Raw genomic sequence first — 20,075 nt, forward strand, 5'->3', positions numbered from 1 at the left:
TGCTATGCTGACATCCAGCTGTGCTGCACTCACACCCAGCTGTGCTGTGCTGACACCCAGCTGTGCTGCAGCTGCCCTCCCAGCTCTTGCAGTGCTCACTCAGGTGAGTTTGCAGTGTCCCAACACATCCCTCCCCAGGGGGAATATCTGAGGAAGATGAGGAAGAAGAAATGGAGCACCATTACAGCACATCAAGAGCAAAGTCATGTGTTTCAGAGGAGACCAGGCGGGTGATTAATTACAATCAGAGAATCATTAGGGTTGGAAAAGACCAAGACCCCAAAGTGCAACCGCAGTGCATCCCCACTGGGCGCAACTCTCTGCTTCAACACCTTTTCCCATTCTCCCAGCCTCAGCCATGCTGCAGAACAAAGGATTCCCATTGCTAGTCGTCCTACAGCCTCTTGTTGCCAGATTGGACACCCTGTCTGAAAGCCCACAGCCCGACCTGCTGTATTTTGCAGCTGATTGGTTTTAAGTCGCGTTTTCAGAAAAGGCAACGCAACCTGCACGGCTCTGCCCCCAGCACCGCCCCTAACGGAGACCTTTGCACCTGGCTGCTGTGTCAATATTTAGCCGGGTTGGTGTGTGTGTGCAAGGAGCGGGAGCTTCGTTTGCACTTTGTTAATTAAGCACCTGCAGCAACACAGCATAAAAAGGTGCTCCCCCGGAAGGGTGAAACCAATTGGGCAAAGGTGTTGCAAAATGCCAAAACGGGCAGAATTTGAGGGTGTTCTCTCGAGGTGCTGCCTCTGGGATGCCCCAGAGCTGCCCCCTGGGCTGCGGGGTCGGGGGATGGAGTTAATTAATCACGGTGCTTTGTGCCTGCACGCCCCAAACCCACCGCCTCTGCCCCAAAATGCTGCTGAGGTTGCTCTGAGTTCCCTAATTAACACTGATACTCTAATTGCCCCTGGGTGACCCAGCGACCCAGGAGCAGCTTTGTGCTCTACAGCTTTTGACATCCGTAACAATTTCGGACTTTTAGGGTCTTTCTGATTAAGCGGAGCGCAGTGGGCGGAGTCCTCCTGAGTGCCGCCGTGCCGCGCTCTGCCGGCAGGGGCCGCCGTACCCGCTTGCCGCCGGTAGGGGCCGCTCTCGCCTCGCAGCCACCACTCCTCTATGGCCGGCAGGGGCCGCTCTCGCCTCACATCTACCACTCGCTGGTGTAAGGGGGGGGGGCCCACCTGAGGTGAGGCGGGGCCGCGCCCCCTCCCCCCCCCCCCGCCCTTCGGGGTGCGGCGGCGGCTCGGAGTCCGGCGTCCGCTCACACACAGACATACACACACATACACACACGTACACCCGTATACATCCGGAACCATGGCGGAGCAGGAGAGCTTGGAGTTCGGCAAGGCCGACTTCGTGCTGCTGGACGCCGTCACCATGCCCGAGTTCATGGGGAACCTCCGGCTGCGGTGAGCGGGGGTCGGGGGGGGGGGTCTGAGGGACGGCAAGGGGTGTGAGTGGGGTGTGAGAGGGGTGTGAGTGGGGTGTGAGGGCTCCCAGTGGGGTCTGACTGCACTCTGAGTGGAGTTTGTGGGGCTCTGAGGGGGCTCTGTGGGACGGTAAGGGATGTGAGTGGGGTCTGTGGGACTCTGAGGGGCTTTGAGTGGGGTCTGAGGGGCTGTAGTGGCTCTGAGTGGGGTCTCTGAGTGGGGGGCTCTGAGGTGCAGCCTCAGTGTGGGACTCTGTTGGGATGCTGAGGGGCTCTGAGTGGGGTCGGTGGGACTGTAAGGCTTTGAGTGGGATCTGAGAGGCTCTGATTGGAGTGTGTGGGACTGTAAGGGGCGTTGAGTGGAGTCTGGGGTTCTGAGTGGGGTCAGTGAGACTGTAGTGGCTCCGAGGGGTTTTGAGTGGGGTCAGAGTGGTCTGAGTGGGGTCTGTGGGACTCTGAGGTGCAGCGATTGGGTCTGTGGGACTCTGTTGGGATGCTGAGGGGCTTTGAGAGGAATTTGTGGGACTGTAAGGGGTGTGAGTGGGATCTGAGGGCTTTGAGTGGAGTCTGGGGGCTCTGAGTGGGGTCGATGGGACTGTAATGGCTCTGAGCGGGGTCTGTGGGGCTCTGAGGAGGGTCAGAGTGGAGTGTGTGGGACTGTAGGGGCTCTGAGTGGGGTCTGAGAAGAGTCTCTGGGATTCTAAGGACTCGAAGGGGCTCTGAATGGGATCTGAGGGAGCATTGAGTGGAGTCTGGGGGCTCTGAGTGGGCTTCGAGTGGGGTCTGAGTGGAGTCTGAGGGGCTGTAATGGCTCTGAGTGGGGTCTGAGGGGATCTGCGTGGGGTCTGAGGGACTCTGAGGTGCAATGATTGGGTCTGTGGGACTCTGTTGGGATGCTGAGGGGCTTTGAGTGGGGTCTGTAGGACTGTAAGGGGTGTGAATGGGATCTGAGGGCTCTGAGTGGGGTCTGGGGGTTCTGTATGGGCTCTGAGGGACTTTTTACATGTTCTGATAGCGATGGGTCTGGGGGAACGGCTGTAAGTTAAAAGAGGGGAAATTCAGGTTAGGTTTTAGGAGGAAATTCTTTACTCAGAAGGTGGTGAGGCTCTGGTACAGAGAAGTTGTGGTGCCCCATGCCTGGAGGTGCCCACAGCCATGGGTGGGAGCCAGGGCAGTGTGAGTGGGGGGCAGCCAGCCCATGGTGTGGGGTGGGACTGGGGGTCGTGAGGTCCCTTCCAACCCAACCATGCCGTGATTCCATGGTTCTGTGGTCCTTAAGATCCCTTCTAGCCCAACTCTACTCAACCCAGCAATTCCATGGTTCTATGACCTCTGAGGTCCTTCCCAACCCAACCATGCCGTGATTCCCTAATTCTATGATCCTGAAGGTCCCTTCCTACCCAACCCAACCCTGCTGAACCCATCCCAACAATTCCACAGTTCTGTGATCCCTGCCATCCCAGCCATACCACGATTCCCTGGTTCTGTGATCTCTGAGATCCCTTCCAACCCAACCGTGCCATGATCCCATGGTTCTGTGATACTTAAGGTCCCTTCCAACCAGAGCTGTTCCACGGTATGCCTTCCAAATTCTGAACTAGAACCTGAAACGTCTCTCCTTGCTGTATTTATATTTCCAAACCTTGTTTTTTGCTGTTGTTTACTGATGATTTTTGGTTTTAAAAATGAGATGTTTAAGCAGAAATTGCCCTTTTCTGTGGAGACGATAACCGTGACGCAGGTTGCTGTTCTTAGCAGGAAACTTGTAGGTAACAGACTGTTCTTGGGGTTTATATTCTTTGGTTAATGTGTAATAGGAATCTCGATGAAACAGAAGGATCATCATCAGATAAATAAAGGATCAGCAGGCTTTCATTTGGGACTCGAAGGAATGCGCCCAGCAGTGCCGTCTGCTGTAGTTTTGTCCAAAAGAGCATAAGAACAAACTTCTTATTTGGGATCCTTACGTGTGTTGTGCAGAATTTCAGTCCTGTTGGTGCTGCTCTGTGAGGATCCTGGCTCGGTGTCCCTGGGGTGCAGAAGCAAAGCCTGCCCTTGGCCCGCTGACCCATGCTCTGCTTTACGAGCGTTCCCGGCACCGCCGAGTTCTTACGGCCTTACAGCCTTGGAGGTGGTGATTAACAGCAGTTTTAAATCACGTTCCAGCCAAATTACAGCCCACGCTGTGACCAGGGTGGGGGTGTTGTCGGTCCTGTCACGATAGGACGGGGAACTGTTGCCTCCCCGTGCTCCGCTGTTGGAGCTGGTTGGCTCTGTGCTGCGCCCAGGAATGCCGTGCTGTGCTGGAGCTATTTTGGCACGGGGTCACAGGCTGACCCAGATGGGTTGTGCTGGATGTTGTTCCCAAGTGAGCCCAGATGTGGGAGGAACTGCAGTCACAGCAGACCTGGGGCACGCAGGGATATTTCCCAAGGGATGCCTGCAAGAGAGATGGGCTGCGTGGGGCTGCGTGGGGCTGCGTGGGGCTGCGTGGGGCTGCGTGGGGCTGCGTGGGGCTGCGGGCACAGCGAGGATTTGCTGCCCCGTCCCCACCTGCTGTGCCTGGTGCTCTGTACGCATCCACCTGGAGGTTCTGAGACATTCCTGGTTTTAGTGCTTATTCACAGCCCCGCAGCTCGCCGAGTTTGGGACTCTCGTGCAGCCCTTGGGTGTTACACAATTAATTGTAAATAAAAGTCATCCGGCCCTTGAATTCCTTTGTTCTGAGTGCATGGCTGGCATGAATTATTAGTCATCAAAATAATGCAGAGAACTTACGATAGGCAGCCACATGTGAGCAGTTTGCATTTGAGTGGCTGATGGCTGGGCTTTGTTCTTGGTGGGCGGGGGGGGGCAGGCTGGCTGTGCTGGGTTTGGTGGCTCAGCTCCTCTTGGGATCCGCGGTTGATGGGAAAACCCCTAAAGAAGGGAATCCCTTCCCATATTACCTCTGGATGCCCCCGGTAGGACATCCCATCATCACACCGTCGTGTGGGGGTCTATGGAAGAGTGGTGGGATTTTACTTTCTGCTCTGCTGTGGTCTTGATCTTACTTTAAAGTGAACAGACACTTTCTGTGTGATGCTGACTTCGTGCTGTGGGTTTCTTATCTTTTGTTAGCTGTGCTGGGGCGGGTTGGCTTTGCACCGGGCAGTGCAGGAAGTGTCTTTTAGTGGGAATATTGCGTGGATCCTGGTTTCACTGTGCTCTTAGTAATAAATATTTGTGCTTAATGAACAACTCTTCGTGCCTTTAAGCCGTTTTAATTTCCTCCTCGATGAGATCTGAATGTCTGAACTGCCGGCGTGGTGTGGGATGGAGGACTCAGCTCTCAGGGAGTTGTGTCAGAATTTGGAATGATTGGAATGAAGATTTCCCCAGTTGTCCATCAGAACTCACCGTGCAGGCTTGGCCAGGTTCCAGCTCATCTTCGTCAGCGGCCGTGCAGCTCAGCGAGCACCAGTGGGCAGAGCCTGTGATAGCAGCAAGCAGAACTGCCCGTGCAGTGCCTGGGGATGGCACGTGAGGTCTGCCAGCACTGATCGCCTTCTGCACGGCACCTGCTGAGGGTCAGCCTGGAGATCTGAGCTGCAATCCCAGCGGCGCCTTGAGGAGCCCTTAGCTCCTCCTGTCCATAAATGCACCGGCCCTGTGCACGCCTTCAAGCTACCTGAGCGTTTCCCCTCCTGTCCTAAGGCCTGAATTCCCTTCCTGCAGCAGATCCCGCTGCTTGGCTGTTGCATCTCTGCTTGTCCCTCGGTGCCTGGGCTGTGATTGCATCTCGGAGGAGTTTCGAAAGGGAGCACGAGGGGCTGGAGCTGACCCTTCTGGCTGGATGGCCTTCCAGCTCCAATGGCTCCATGCCCACGTAAATGTCAGCAGACACTGCCTGCTCCCTGACTGATGGCTGCGCAATTGCTGTCCCGCTCGGAGGGTCGGCACGCCGCAGCAGCTGATGGTTGTGTTGACCCGCCCCAGTGGTTTCCTGGTTCCGGATGGGATCGGTGCCCACAGGAGCTGGGTGCTCTGAGGGTTGGCTGCAGCCTTCCCAGCGCTGTCTGAGCTGGGGCTGCTGCTGAGATGCTCGGAATTGCTCAGAAATGCTGCCTGCATGCTGCGAAGCACGCACCTTTCTTTGCATCCCAACACGCAGACGAAGCCGTGCCGCTCCTCCCTTTGCTCGCAGGGACAGAAATACCTCAGTATTCTTTGCTCGGGATGTAAACAGCTCCTTGGAACAGTAGCTGTGGGGCTTTGTTGAAAAGTGCTTAGCAATGACAAAAAAATGTTATTTCCGAACGGATTTCTGTAGCTCTGAAGGCTTGGTTTTTGTTTTTTTTCTTTTCTTTTTGCAAATGAAAGTCCAAATTTACCACAAAAATGTCCCTGTAACCTCTTATAATTCAGAACATATTACTTGCTTTTCAAAAGCACAGGCAAATTACCAGGGAGACTTTCTAAAATAAGACCGAGGGGCAGATGTGTGACTCTGTGGGCAGCGAGGAGCTTCCTTTGCTGATCCGCGTCTGTGCCGTGCTGCTGTGTGGGTTTTGCTCCCAGCGGTGCTGAGGGGTGAGGACACAACGTCGGTGCGTGAAAAGGAGGATCTTCGTTTCTCCTTTTCACATTAAATGCAGTTTTTATGTCTCCAGCAAAACGGGATTCTCCTTTTGGTTCTCCCCGCTCGCTCTCCGGGCAGTGCTGGCTGCCAGGGATGCAGCCATTCCTCCACCAGCCACCCCCCATCTCTGGCAGCTCATTCCCACTCGTCGTTACGCTGAGCCGAAGCCCCCCGAGGAGATGCCCACGGAAGGTCGGTGTGTGTGAGCCCCTGTAGGGCTGCAGCAGCCAGGCGTGACAGCAGCAAGTCGGATGGTTCTGAGCTAATTGCAAAGGCTTTGCTGACGTTTTTGCAATCACTTGATAGGAAATGTGTTTCCCATTAAGGGCTTACATTTTTGGAGACTCATGGCACGGGGAGAGGCTGCTCAGTGTCCAAACCGAGATGTGTTTTACCCAAAACTTCTCAGCTGCTTCTTTCTGAAGGGGAGAACCCAAGGTGGGGGCTCAGCATGGAGCTGGGAGCACGGAAACCAAGGAGGCTTTGGTGGTGGATGGTGTCCGTCCAGCACGGCGTGTGTCACCTCTCTGTGTGCACTTGGCAGCCGTGTGGCCGGCACAGGGTCGTGGTGTTAGCAGATGTTGTTGGGGAGACCCAGCAGTCCAAAGGGTGGATCTCAGTGCCCTCCTGAATCCTGTGCTCATTGCAGAGCTATGGGAGCTGCTGAGTTGGGCCGTGGCCGTGTGGGTCCTTGGGATCATCTCATTTGACATCATAACCCTTTTGGTTTTAATTCATTGTCCTCTATCTGGGAATAGTTAACATCGGCTAAGTGCTGCAAATTTGGTGAACTTTGAGGGCGTTTTTTAGGGCTTTGACTAAATTAAAGGAAAAAAATTGCTAGGGTTACATTAACGTCTACCATTAAACCAACGTAAATTGCAGGATGGAGCAAATCAGCAGGTTGTTATGGCCAGGAGGTGCTGGGATGGGGACAGGCCTGGGAGAACCCGGGCACTTTGGGATCAGCGTTATGGTCTGCTTTCATCCAGACCCTATTTTGGAATCCCTTCCATCCCAGCCTGCCTGTTAATGTGTCAGAAACCTCCACTAGCAATTCCCAGCCTGTTTGCACATCCTCTGTGCAGCACCAAAGCACACGTTGTACATCTCCACTGCCAAAGACTTGGCTCATTGTTCCCACAAGCAACGTGGGAAAGCTTGTTGGCAAAATAAAACAACCATCACCAACAACCCCAACTCAACCTTACCCAACTCAACCTTACCTGATCCTTCTCAACCCAACCCAACCCCACCCAACCTTCCATACGTGGCTGTATTGGCTTGGCTCAGCCCGAAGCATTGAAGATAAGCGAGCAGCCTGGTTATTTAGTGGGACATTTGATACGGAAGCCAGCAGCACTAACAGCCACATCCCACGTGATTGCTGTAGGAAGGCAACACAGCAGTGCCTGCTGGTGGGACGCTGCTGGGAGCTCGGGTGCTTTTGGTTTATTGGTTTTATTGAGCTGTGGAGCACCGCTGCGTTCTGGCTTGGGCACGTTCAGCCCTCCACATCTCCTCTTCTCCTCCCTCCTGCTTTGCCTTCAGGGTGTGCTGCACTCACTTGCAGACTTTTCTCCATAGCGATGAAAGCTGAAAACCTCTCTATTAAGAGTGAAGATGGCTGCGCCCTGGGAGGACGTATTTTAAGCAAAACAATGGTTCTGGTCAGAGCCATGCAATAAATCACGAGCGGCCGCGCTGAGTGCTGCTCTGTGATCTGCCCTGGCTGTCCGCTCTGCACCAGCTCTGTGCGGGCTGTGCTGCTGTCCCTTGGGTCGCCCCAGGCAGAGCAATGGATGGCTGTAACATTGCCTCTGTGGTGGGCAGGCAGCACCGTCCCCCTCGGATGTGCTTTCTTCTGTGAAAACTTAATTAGAGGATGTGTTTGGAGATGGGGTGTGATACTGAGCCCGTTATTCCAAACCCACTTTCAAATTTCTGGAGGAGTCTGGGGTCACTGCTGGATACATGCAGGGGGCAGTTCTGCTTCTGCACTTGGGCTCTTCTCCCGAGGGGACACCAACTGCCCAGGACCCTGCTCAGCAGAGGTGCAGGCAGTGCCTCTATAGCACAGACCCCCATCCTTCCCCCCCTCTCTTTCTCCTCCTCTTATTTTTTTCTCTTCAAGGAAGTCGAGGCAGCCTGGAACAACGTGTGGAGCTGATGGGTGGTTCCTGGTGGGTTTTCCTTGCGATGCCCTTTCAGCCCTCTGTTAGCTGCGCTTCCATCAGGGACTCCTGACACCAACTGATATTTGTGGGAGGGAGCTTAGATAGAATCGGAATTTGAAGTGCTTGCTCACTGAAAGGAAATCGCCTTCGTGCTCTGCTGCTGGTCAGGGCAGCGGCTCAGTGGGAGCAGGAGGACATTGCTGCACCAGGGGGGTTCCATGCATGCTGCTGACACAGGATTTCTCAAGCAATGTGGAGGAGCTGTGCTGCAGTGCAGTGTGCTCTGGGAGCAGCTCCTTGCTGGCTGCTGCTGGGCCTTTCCCTGTGTGCTCAGACTGTGGGGACAGAGCCGAACAGGAGCTGGGTGCTGTCAGAGCAGCAGAGTGCATCTCACTGCATGCACCCCTCGCTGCATGCACCCCTCGCTGCATGCACCCCCACTGCATGCACCCCTCGCTGCATGCACCCCCTGCTGCATGCACCCCTGCTGCATGCACCCCTCGCTGCATGCACCCCTCACTGCATGCACCCCTCGCTGCATGCACCCCCACTGCATGCACCCCTCACTGCATGCACCCCCTGCTGCATGCACCCCCTGCTGCATGCACCCCTCGCTGCATGCACCCCTCGCTGCATGCACCCCTCCCTGCATGCACCCCTCCCTGCATGCACCCCTCCCTGCATGCACCCCTCCCTGCATGCATTCCCTCACTGCATGCATCCCGCCCTGCTCGAAGCTCTCCTGGCCTGCAGGTATTGCAGCTCCCTCAAGGCTCTGTTTGTTGCCCTGGTTTCCTGCAGAGCCCCCTGGTGCCCCGCTGTGCTGTGTTGGATGGGGCTGTGAGGAGCAGTGCCTGTGGCTGCAGCCCCTCCTGGCAGCGAGTTGTGCTGTCAGACTTTTGTCTTTGAAACAGACTTTTGTTTGGGTGCCTCGCTGGGCAGTCTGTCAATGGCTGAAATAATACCTTGATCCCACAGTGGTGGGGCTGCCAGAAGTCCTGCTGGCTCCACGGCCGCCACGAATGAGCTGCCTTTGCTCACACTGCAGCTCGTTTTGCTCCCCGTCCTGCTGCAGAGCTGTGTGTGCAGGCCGGGCTGGTTACCCATTAATGCCATGCACGCACACAGCTGCTCGCTCTGCTCTTGTGGCCCAGCTCTGTCTGTCTCCCTCCAGCAGAGCTCCCTGTGTGCTCACTGGGGTTTAGTGGTGGGTAAAGCAGCAGTGCAGGGCGCCTGCACGCCTTGGGCTGGGGAGCAAAGCCCAGCTGGATGGCTGCTCTGCTGCTGGCAGCTGGGGTGTGAGGGTGGTGTGTTCTGCAGTTGGTGATGATGGGGAGAGGAGGCAAGCGGCCGTGAAGCTGCTCAGGGTTTGTGGGGCTGTGATAAAAGTGCTGTTGTGAATGGGCAGCGGCTTGTGAAGGGCTGCTGATGTGGGTTACTGGGTGGATAGTGATGCAGAAACAAGCATTCTTCAATCTGCTCAGCCCTTTCAGTCTGAACAGGAGGAATTGGTCTCTTGTGAGTTTTTAGATTATTTCTTCGGGTTGTTATAAGGGTTGCAGGGATTTGTCCAATAGCAGCGTGCTTTGTGTGCTCCTGGGGTATCTTCAGCAAACTGGGAAGAAAAGGCTTGAAGTCGTGGTAGCATTAAGCAATTGTCAGCCAACAAGCTGAGATTTGGGGATGGGTTCCACTGCTCGGCCAACACGGTGCTGATTTGGGGATGGTAACCAGTGCTTGGCAGCGTGGAGGTGATTTAGGTATAGGTTCCACTGCTTGGCTCATGGAATGGTGATTTGGGGTAGGGTTCCGCTGCTTGGCCAACACAATGATTTGGGAATTGGGTTTCACTGCTTGACCAACATGCTGGTGGGATTCAGCAGCATTCACAAAACACCTCCTGATACTTTTGTTGATACTTTTGTTTTGTTACACTCTGCTTGTCTCTGGTGAGTAGGTGTGAACACGTCACACGTGCCCTTCTTAGCCTGCATGCTGTAATTATGTGTTTACGAAGCAGTCGGAGCAGTGGGGAAGGAGCTGGTGTTTAAATAATGAGTTGTACACTTCTGTGCAGCTTTTGAACGTGCTGTGTGTCAGTTTGTGCATTAACGGCTGTCAGTGCACTGTGAAGCTGGTTGGTGACTGTTAGATTGCCTTGCAGATATCTGTGGCAGAGCAGACAGAGCCCTGTTGCAGAGCCTTTGCAGGAGGCGTGCAGGAAGATGTGCAGGAGGCTCAAGGACGCAGCCAAGGAGATGCAGTCAAGACACAGGAGATAAAGGCAAGGAAATCTCAGTAGGGCAGAAGGACTAAAAAGAGGTGGACTTGCTTATCCTAAGAGTCCCCCCACCAGAGGCGATGGGACACGCTCTGTGCTCTCCTCTCCCTCCAGGCTTCTTCCTCTCCTCTCTTCTCTCCGTCCCACCCAAGGATTTCTCCTGTATCTGAGGGGTTCTGTTTGCTCAATCCACTGCATTTTGAGGGCTGAGCTGAACTCCTTTAGACCAGGCAGAAATAGTGCTACACCAGCAAGCAGGTTCCAAAGATTAAACTTCCTGGCACGAGAGAGCAGCATGATGTGTAATTACCTGTTCTTTATCTGCTGTAACATGGGACTTTGAGAGAAGTGAAGATATGGCAATAATCACCGACCTTGTTTCATGCTGGTTGCTTATCAGCACTAACGACCTGTGCTCTCTAGCAGCAGCTTATCTCAGTGTCTGATATCCCAATATATGGGGCTATTTCCAGAGCTGGCAATGCCAGCTGCAAGGCCAGAGAGTGCCATAGATCCAAAGTGTCGAATTCTTTGTTCCCTTTCTCAAAGGACGATGATGCGAACAGGACATTACTAAGCTTTCTTTCTTTTCCTGTAAGTCTCTCTTGAATATATTCAGGAGGAAAAAGAGTCATTTCATAAACATATCCCGCTCTCCTTTGGACACAGTCAGGCTTTGTAGTAATTCCTTGGCACTGCGTGGAAGTGCTGTGAACAAAGTGCTTGAGCCCCTCTTTATCTGTGGGTCCATCAGAACCGCTTCCATTGCATCCGAGCACTACAGGTGTGTGCTCTTATTGCACTGGAGAGAGAGAGAACCTTGCAAGGGTTTTGTCCACCCAGTGGATGTTTCCATATATATGTATTTAAAAGGTTTAAAGAGCTTGACAGAGCGTGATTGCTGAAGGATTAAAAGCCCCTTGATGTGAAGGGCTTGCCTTTGTGTTTTCTTGCTGTTCTGGAAGGGCTGAGCAGCTGATGGCTCACAGGGGGGAAAGAAAAGCATCGCTGCATTTGGAGGAGGATGGATTGTAGCTCTGAGCACTTAATTAAGCTGATTTCTAAAAAAAAGATTGATTAAGGCTCCTAGCAAACTCAGTCTGGAAAGCTGTGCAGTTTATTCAGCGATAGCAAAGACTTGAAGCTGCTGGTGGAAGCTGCAGTTTGTCTGCTACAGCCACGGAGCAATTCTCCTTTCCATAACATTCCAGTTGCCTGCCAGCACGGCTGTCTGAGCAGGAAAAAGGGGAGCAATCTGAGATGTAAGTGAATGCAAGCTCTTTGGTGATAACTGAAAACAAACAAACAAACAAAAAAACAGAGCGGTGGATAAATCTGTTTTAATAATCAACTGTTTGAGTCCTTTTCCGTATTGCTGATGTTTCCTTTGGAATATGGCTGTGTAACAACTCAGTGCAGCTGGCATCCGGCATTGCCTGATGTTGCCTTGAGTGATGGATGCACAAATAACAGCCCTCCTACTTCTCAGATGGTTTTTTTATTCAAAGAATGTAAAGTGAAATACAGAACTGTAGGGAAAATCCATTTGCTTATCGGGCTTGTGCCCAGCCCTGCCATATCCACGGGATGTTTGAAACACTCCACGTATTGGTGCCTTCCCTTCCCTTCCCTTCCCTTCCCTTCCTTCCCTTCCCTTCCCTTCCCTTCCCTTCCCTTCCCTTCCCTTCCCTTCCCTTCCCTTCCCTTCCCTTCCCTTCCCTCCCTTCCCCTCCCTCCCCTCCACTCCCCTCCCCTCCATGTGGGGTTGGTGGCACTGAGCCCCATGCTGTCCCAGTGCTCTCCCAGCAGTGTGCAGATGACTCAGGGGGTTCTGAGTGCTGTGCCTGCACAATGCTGCATTCAGGAGCATCCAGCAGCATCCCCGGGCACGGCTTTAACAGATGCAGAATGTCTCTTTGCAACAGAACAATGGAGCATCTGAGTGTCAGCAGCTCGTGGCTGGCTGCAGGTCCTTGTGAAATGCTCTGATTGTACCTTGGCACCTCAGCTTGTGCAACAAGTGGGAGCTGAGGTGTCCCCCACAGCCTTTGCTTCGCTGCCGTTTTGTGATGCGTTGCAGGACTTTATGGTTCCGTTTGCACCCTCGGAAGGAAGGGTGGTTGTTAGAAGTGCCTTTGCATGGACGCTGCTCCCACAGGCCTGCATTGCAGAGCTCACACACTGCTGAAGCAGGGCAGAATTTGGTGCGTATCATTTACACGATGCCTCTCACTGCTCCTCGCTGCCTCCACTGAGATGTTCTGCCCAGATCCTGCTCCCCTGACACCGCCCTTCCAGTTTCAAGTCTATGGTTGCCAGGCTGAGTCCATTCCCTTCCTCCTCTTTTTTTTTTGCACAACCATGTTTGGTGCTCCCTGGCAATGGTGCTCACCTACCAATGCAGGTAGAGGGGCTGCATCAGCCTGCCCTGCTCCGCAGTGCTTTTAAGGCTCTCATGCAGTGAAGTTGGTTCTCTTGGAGGACGCTGCACAGCTGTGGTTGATGTCACCTGTGATGGGAGCAGATGGAGGAACCTACCAGATGTTTGTGCTTTCTCTTTTTCACCTTGTTGCCCTCCCCTTTTTCCTTTAATATCCTTTAAGAAGTGTTGAGCTGTTGTTTGACAGCTGGGCAGAGATTATGGACCACGCAGTTGTGTTGCTGCCCCTGTGTCTCATTCCTGGTTAGATACAGAATCCTGGGATAATTCGGCCTCGGGGCTCAGAGCAGAGCCATGTAATTATTGCACTGGGATTTCATGCAGTCTAAATCAAACTTTTCACATGGAAAGCAGTTTTGGTGCTCTCTGCAGAGAAACCAGCAGCAAGCTTCTCCTCTGCCTGCGCTCAGCAGCAGCTTCCCCAGGTGCGGATGGGAGAAGGAGTCCCAGGCGTTGTGTTCTGCCCGAAGCTGGTCAAAAACCCTTTCTCATGTTATCTGCTTCAGCTCTGCTTGTGCCTTCTGCTCTGCTTCTAGCTGTAAGAGGAGAGGGCAGCACTCCCCTGCTGCAGGAGAGACAGCTCATCCCGCCCGCTGACGCACGCAGCAGCGAGGGCTCAGTGACTCCTGTGTTTAGTGGTTTGGCAGTTTCTCAGTGCAAGGTCAGTATTTTAACTTCATACTTAAGGAGAGGGATTTCAGTATTCCGTTTCAGCCGCGTTCTGTGGCCCCAGCCCTCCTTCAGCATTCACTGCAGCCAGGTCAGCACCCACCTTCCATTTCCCCTTCCCCTGACCCAACCCTGTGACTTGCAGAGCTGTGACCTGAGGATCAGCTGTGCTGGGGCTGAGTCTGCTCAGCTTACAGCTGTCTTCCTGAGCGTGGCTTTGCTGAGGACGACGTGGCACCGTAGCTCCTGCTGCACTGTTTTATTTCAAACAATGGCAATGTCACGATGAAGGCTTCTGGAAGTGAGGACTGCAGATGAATGGAGTATTCCTCAGCCTGCCCTCCCTGCTCCCTCCCGACAGGAAAGGAGTGGTGCAGAATGCACACTGAATGGCATTTCCTATTTTGTGAAGCTGGCAGCATGTAAAAATCAAGTCCATGCGGGACAGCTGCAAGAAAAAAAAATTCACCTGCCCATTAAATAAGCTTAAATTGCAGTTTTTCTGGATGAAAACATTGCAGACATGCCCAGCGAGCATCGCAACAGACTGGGTTTGTTTTCTGAGAGCAAGGAGGTAACGCTGGGCAGTTCCTTGGTCTGTTTTTCAGCTGCAGTAAAAATATTTCAGCTCTGCTTCTGCCAACACAAGCCCTGTTTGTCTGAGCCCTCTTCTGATGAGGGTGACTGGCTGTCATGCAGTTTGTGAACGGTTTTCTTAAGGAGCTGAAAGCATTCTTCCCTGTCTGATATCTGGTCAGGGTTACCTGAGCGAGTCTTCAAGCAGCAGTGAGCGCTCAGTAGACGGACCTGGTGTCACGTCTGAAAGGCACGCGTGTCTGACCAGCATTTAAATCCAGCTAAATGCAGTTTCACCACCAGCACTCTGCTTCAAGAACCTCAGCAGCCCACCCTCGACTGTGCGCTTTCATCTCTTAGTGAAACAGGTTTTAATTGACATCTTCCTGCGCGTGCTGTGAGAATGGAGTCAAAGCCTGCAGAAATAGAATGTTACATGTGTTGGGTGGTAGGAAATAGCAAAGAGCTGTCACGGGGGGGTAACCCAAGTCGGGAGGGGTTTGTAGCAGAAGGACCTGGGAGTTCTGGTGACCAGTGGTCGCCCGTGAGCCAGCAGCATGCCCTGGTGGGCAGGATAGCCAAGGGTGCCCTGGAGTGCATCGTGTAGAGCGTGGCCAGCAGGGAGAAGGAGATGATCTCTCCTCTGCTCTGCCCTGCGGAAGCCACGTCTGTGTTCAGTGCTGGGCTCCCAGTGCCAGGCAGGCAGGGATTGTCTGCATCTTCAAAGATGGCAGCGGTCTGGGGAACGGCCGAGGGACCTGGGGCTGTTCTGCCCAGCGAAGAGAGGGCTGAGAGGGGATCTCATCACTGTTTATAAATACCTGAAGGGCAGAGGAGTAACCAAGTCAACGATTAATGAAGAATTCCCCGCGTAATGTGGATGGTGGTGTCTGGTGTCATGGTAGGGTGCCTTCGCTGAACTGTCTGCATTCTGCAGATGTTGTTTTGCAGTATGGGTTCCCAGCTTTGCCAGCTAACTCTTTTCTTTATTTGTACTGAGTGCATTTCAAGTTGCATCATTTCCTTGGTCAGAACAGTTTTATTTTTGACTGCAGTGTTTGTCAGGTGGGAGAAGCCCTTAATGTGAGTGCTCTCTGGTGGCGAAGATTTCTGCTTCAGCTCCGATTTGGGTGATGTTTCCCAGTGGCAATTAGACATGAAGGTGGGACGTCCCCACGTATGCAGCTGCAACCTTTCCCCTTGGCTGCAGGGCTGGTTCTGAGATGCCAAGTTAATAAGTGGAAAGTTCAGTTCTCCTTCTCCTCGCCTCGCCGCGCAGCAGGATGGGGTTTTGGTGATGTGTACAAATGGGGTCTGACCCTGGAAGTGCCAGCTCCCCGGAGCAGGACAGCTCTTCCTCTCAACGCTCTGTGCGTGGCTTTCAATGACAAAATCCCTGAGTGGGTGTTGGGACCCGATGAGCCCCTCTGCTCTGCTGTGTGACCCCTCCTAGCAGCAGAACCAAGCACAAATGCTGCTCACACCTCGGGCTGCGTAAGTTTGCTTAAGATTTCACGAGTTCTCCTCGGGCAAAGCAAAGCAGGGCTCAGAGCAGAGCAATGCGGTAGGAAAACAGCCGCTGCTGTTCTTGGCTGCCGCAGCCGGCGGATGAAAAGCGGCTTTATCAGCAGTGAGGGGCGGCTTGGGAGCTTCGGATCACAGCACTGGGACACCTCAGTGCTGGGAAATGAGGGAGCAGGAGGTGAGCAGGAGTGTCACTCAGAGCCACGCTGGCTGGATGCACATCTGCCAACCCGCAGGGCACCTCTCCTCAGGGAATCTCCTTCACTTGGAGGGGACCTTAAAGTTCATCTGCTTCCAACCCGGTGCTGTGGGCAGGGATAGGTTGGCCCGGCACAACACCCCGCACTTGGCTCTGTTGGACCTCACCCACTCTCGTGTGCCCAGTTCTGGAGCCCGTCCTGGTCCCTCTGCATGGCCTCCCTTCCTCCTCTCCTACCGGCTGCACCGCGCGGCTCCGCGTTCCCTGCAGCAGCTGAGGTGCACCGATCCCATCCTCTGTGTCACTGATGAAGGTATTGAAGAGCACCAAGTGTGGACCTGGGGGCAGCGCTCGTCACCGCCTCCAGCTGCACGTGGAGCCGCTGAGCACAGCCCTGTGGCTGCGGCCATCCAGCCAGCCCTTCGTGCAGCTCAGAACCCTGCTTTCTCCAGCACAGAGATGGGGATGTGGTGCAGGGCCGTGCCGGAGGCCTCACACAGCTGCAGGCGGCCACAGTGCTGTCACTCCATCCTCCTCCTTCTCCTTCTCGTCCTCCCCCCTCTGCCGTGCATCCTCAAGCTGTGGGGCTGTGCCATAAGCCTCTGTCGTGTTGCTTTTGTGTTACCCATCCTTTCTGTAGCTGTAGTTTGGGAAGAGCTGCTCTGCTGCAGTTGGTAATGCTAATTGTTGTTGCTTTCTCTTTTTTAATACGTTTTTGGTAGTTTCCAAGCAGCTTATCTCAGAAATATAAAATATCTTTACTTGTAAAGTTTTGGGAAGTGCAGATTGGGACTACAGGAACAAACAGACCTTTTGCAGTTCTCGTGACTTTCCACGTAAGTACTTTGGAGCTGGAGGCAGCGCGGCTTTGAGAAAGAGGAGTGCTGGTTCCTGGATTGCGTTTCTCGAAGTTGTCACACCTGCTACACCCAACCCGTCCCAAGACACTGCAGAGAACCCTCGGGTGAATGGCAGAGAATGTCACAGCTGTCACCACGTGGGGGTGGCGATAGATTCAGTCGAGCAGCGCCGGTGTTTGCGCTGTAGTCATGGAGCACCAGGATCCCTCCTCGCCTGCAGAGGTGTTGTGGTGCCATCTGATGTCGTAAGGCTTAAATACACCGCTCGGCTCACTCGTCTTTGCTTAGTGCCAATGATAAGAACTTTTTTTGTTAGCAAACCGATGGAAGCAGAGACACCTGGTGATGCCTGAAGCCAGCTTGTGTGTGCCGGTGAGCCAGAACTTCGCTGTCCTCAAAGTCAGTCTGTTGGCGTGGCAGTAATCTGATCCACTGCGCATCTGTAAGTGGAACAGCAGTAGAGATTTCCTTTGTGCAGGGTGAGATTCTGAGCTGCTGGGTCGTACTCCTTTTTCCATAGAGAGCTGGGTCAGCGTGGGCCACGCTGCTGCTGCTGGCTGTACTCCATACACTGATGAACTAATGGACAGCCCGCTTGGAAAACATGCCGAATTTCTCCTGATCTTTCTCCTTTTTTGCATCATCCCGGCCAGGTTTGAAAAAGGACGGATCTACACCTTTATTGGAGAAGTGGTGGTTTCCATGAACCCTTACAAGAACCTGAACATCTACGGGCGGGACACGATCGAGCAGTACAAGGGCCGGGAGCTCTACGAGAGGCCACCCCACCTCTTTGCCATCGCTGACGCCGCGTACAAAGCGATGAAGAGGAGGTCGAAGGACACCTGCATTGTGATATCGGGTGAGCTGAGAGCTCTTCCTTATGGTGAGCGCTTACCTGACCCGAGAGCTGGTGTCGTAGAGTCACAGAACGGCTTGGGCTGGAGGGGACCTTCAAGAGCAGCCGGTCCCACCTCCTGCCATCAGCAGGTTTGCCAACGGCTGGCTCAGCATCGTCACTGAGTGTCACGACACTGGTCACTGGTTAGTCTGTGCGTGCAAAGGTCGAGCGGCATGAAGTGTCACCCTGGAGAAGTGCTGATCTCTGCCCCTCTGATGCTCAGTGCTTTGTTCTCTGTTCAGACTGTTTGTGCTGACAGCAGGAGCGGGGTCTGTGCCATGAATGGTCGCTATCTGGATCCTGGCACTTCGTTTCCTTGATGTCCCCAGTTCTGAAAAGCTGAGATATGTGCTGAACAGTGGCCCCTTGTGCTGCATTTCCCAGCTCTGCTGCTGCCAGTCCTTCTCCTCTAACAATATTCCTTTTGATGTTTTGTGTGCCGACCTGGGAAACCTTACATCACAACTGCACAGCAGCAGCAGCAGGCACAAATAAACTTGCTTTAACGAACAAAACCAAAAAAGCCCCAGACATCATCATGGTAGGATTGGGGTGCTGCTCAGTGATGTGCTTTGTATTTTCAATCTATTGTCCCCCTTCTGTGCCCTCAGGTGAAAGTGGGGCTGGGAAAACAGAGGCCAGCAAGTACATCATGCAGTACATTGCAGCCATCACCAACCCGGGGCAGAGGGCGGAGGTGGAAAGGTAAGGGCTCTGCAGACAGGGACCTGGCTTTGTCCCCGGGTCTCTTTCTGTCTTACTGACAATCTCCTACTTGGGTGCTGATCTGGCAGCATTTTCTTCAGACACAATTTTTCTTATGGCAGTTTTGCGATATTGATTGCTAACATCCCATAGAAAAGTGAGGAAGAACTCAAGCCTTTGAACTTTCAAAGTTAAACCAGCATCTCAAAATCACATTTCCAGTGGCAACTTGCCTGACATATGTGAATGAGAATAGAACATTAAGCACTGGGGGCATTTCTGTGTCCTTTAGGGTTTGCATACTCCTGAACTGCAATGTGTCTGTCACTCTTACAGTAAAGAAAATGGCTTTCTGCTGAAACAGATTGAGTACCTATTTTGAGTTCTTTTTGTCCCAGTTGTTGGCAAAAGAAGTCAAGAAATTACCTCCAAAACTTGTCTGAGTAAAGGAGCTGTGTTTTGCTTGCTGCTGTTTGCAGTGGGATCGTTGGTTCCCTTTGCTCAGCTCTGAGGAGCAGAACCAGGAGCTCCCAGCTGATTTCCTGTGGTGTTGCTGATGTTTTACACACCTGCCTGAATACAAAACCAAAGAGCATCTCTGCTGTTGCTCATATCTTCTCTATAGATGCTCGCAAAATAATTCTGCGGTTTGGGTACGGAACTCATCCTGTTCTCTTTTATCTGTACTAAAGAGTGAAGAACATCCTGCTGAAATCCAACTGTGTGCTGGAGGCCTTTGGCAACGCCAAAACGAACCGTAACGACAATTCCAGCCGCTTTGGGAAGTACATGGACATCAACTTCGACTTCAAAGGAGACCCAATCGGTGGCCACATCAACAATTACTTGCTAGAAAAGGTGAGCTGAGTTGTGGCAGCGGCGTGCGCTTCAGAAGCGCTGCTCTTTGTGATGAAGGCTCGTGGCTGTGCCTCGCTGGTAGCGTTCAGCATTGCCTTAGTGCAGCAGGAGGTTGGTTTGGAGGTGTTCTGCCTGGTGCTGTGGTTCCAGTGGGGCAGTGCTCAGCATCCAGATGCAGAAATACCCACCTGCTGTTGTTCTCTCCCTGCAGTCTCGTGTGATCGTGCAGCAGCCAGGGGAGCGGAGCTTTCACTCTTTTTACCAGGTTGGTATCCATTTGGTACCCAGACACGTAGCAGATGGGTAGAGCTTTCACGCCCTGTGTGTTTTGCAGAGGGTTCCCCTGTTGCAGCTGATCCTCTGTAGTGGTGTGAAGAGGGAAAGAGCATGGGAAGGTTTATTTCTTTCCATCTCCAGTCCCATACTGATACATCTGCAAACTTGAGAGTAACCAGCCAGGTGTGGCAGAGCACTGGACTTTGGCTCTGTGTTGTTTGCAATCCGCCTAACCCCTCTGTGTTCTCTCGAGGCCTTTACTTCATATGGAAGTAATTTTATGACACCAAGTTTGCTTTCTTCATTTCTTTGAGTTCTTTTTAATGTTTTCCACATTGTACAGCGATTCCCTCACGTGTCCTCTGGGGGAAGTGGTCAACCTATTACTGTAACCTTTATTCTCACATGGCATGTTTTTATGGTTTTGCTTGGCAAGCAGGTAAATAAGAAAAAGAACTTACCTATTACCAAAAAAAAAGATAGATTTAATATGGAAAAAAATGAAGGATTTTCTTTATTTTGATTCACCTTTTTGATTTGTATTTCATTT

General features: G+C 53.0%; 1 protein-coding gene across 1 annotated transcript in view; it reads left to right on the plus strand.

Annotated features, from left to right (window-relative positions):
* The first annotated feature begins 1,195 nt into the window (after positions 1–1,195).
* MYO1D (myosin ID) overlaps positions 1,196–20,075 on the plus strand; it is a 71,235-nt gene continuing 52,355 nt past the window's right edge. Inside the window, exons 1-5 of the mRNA XM_085211311.1 lie at positions 1,196–1,418; positions 17,439–17,647; positions 18,298–18,391; positions 19,084–19,249; positions 19,461–19,514. Of these exons, the coding sequence (XP_085067437.1) occupies positions 1,324–1,418; positions 17,439–17,647; positions 18,298–18,391; positions 19,084–19,249; positions 19,461–19,514 (618 nt within the window). The 5' untranslated portion in view covers positions 1,196–1,323. The remainder of the gene's footprint in view (positions 1,419–17,438; positions 17,648–18,297; positions 18,392–19,083; positions 19,250–19,460; positions 19,515–20,075) is intronic.

The sequence above is a fragment of the Meleagris gallopavo genome, chromosome 29, assembly GCF_905368555.1.
Source record: "Meleagris gallopavo chromosome 29, MGAL_WU_HG_1.1, whole genome shotgun sequence".
In the NCBI taxonomy this organism is placed as follows: Eukaryota; Metazoa; Chordata; class Aves; order Galliformes; family Phasianidae; genus Meleagris; species Meleagris gallopavo.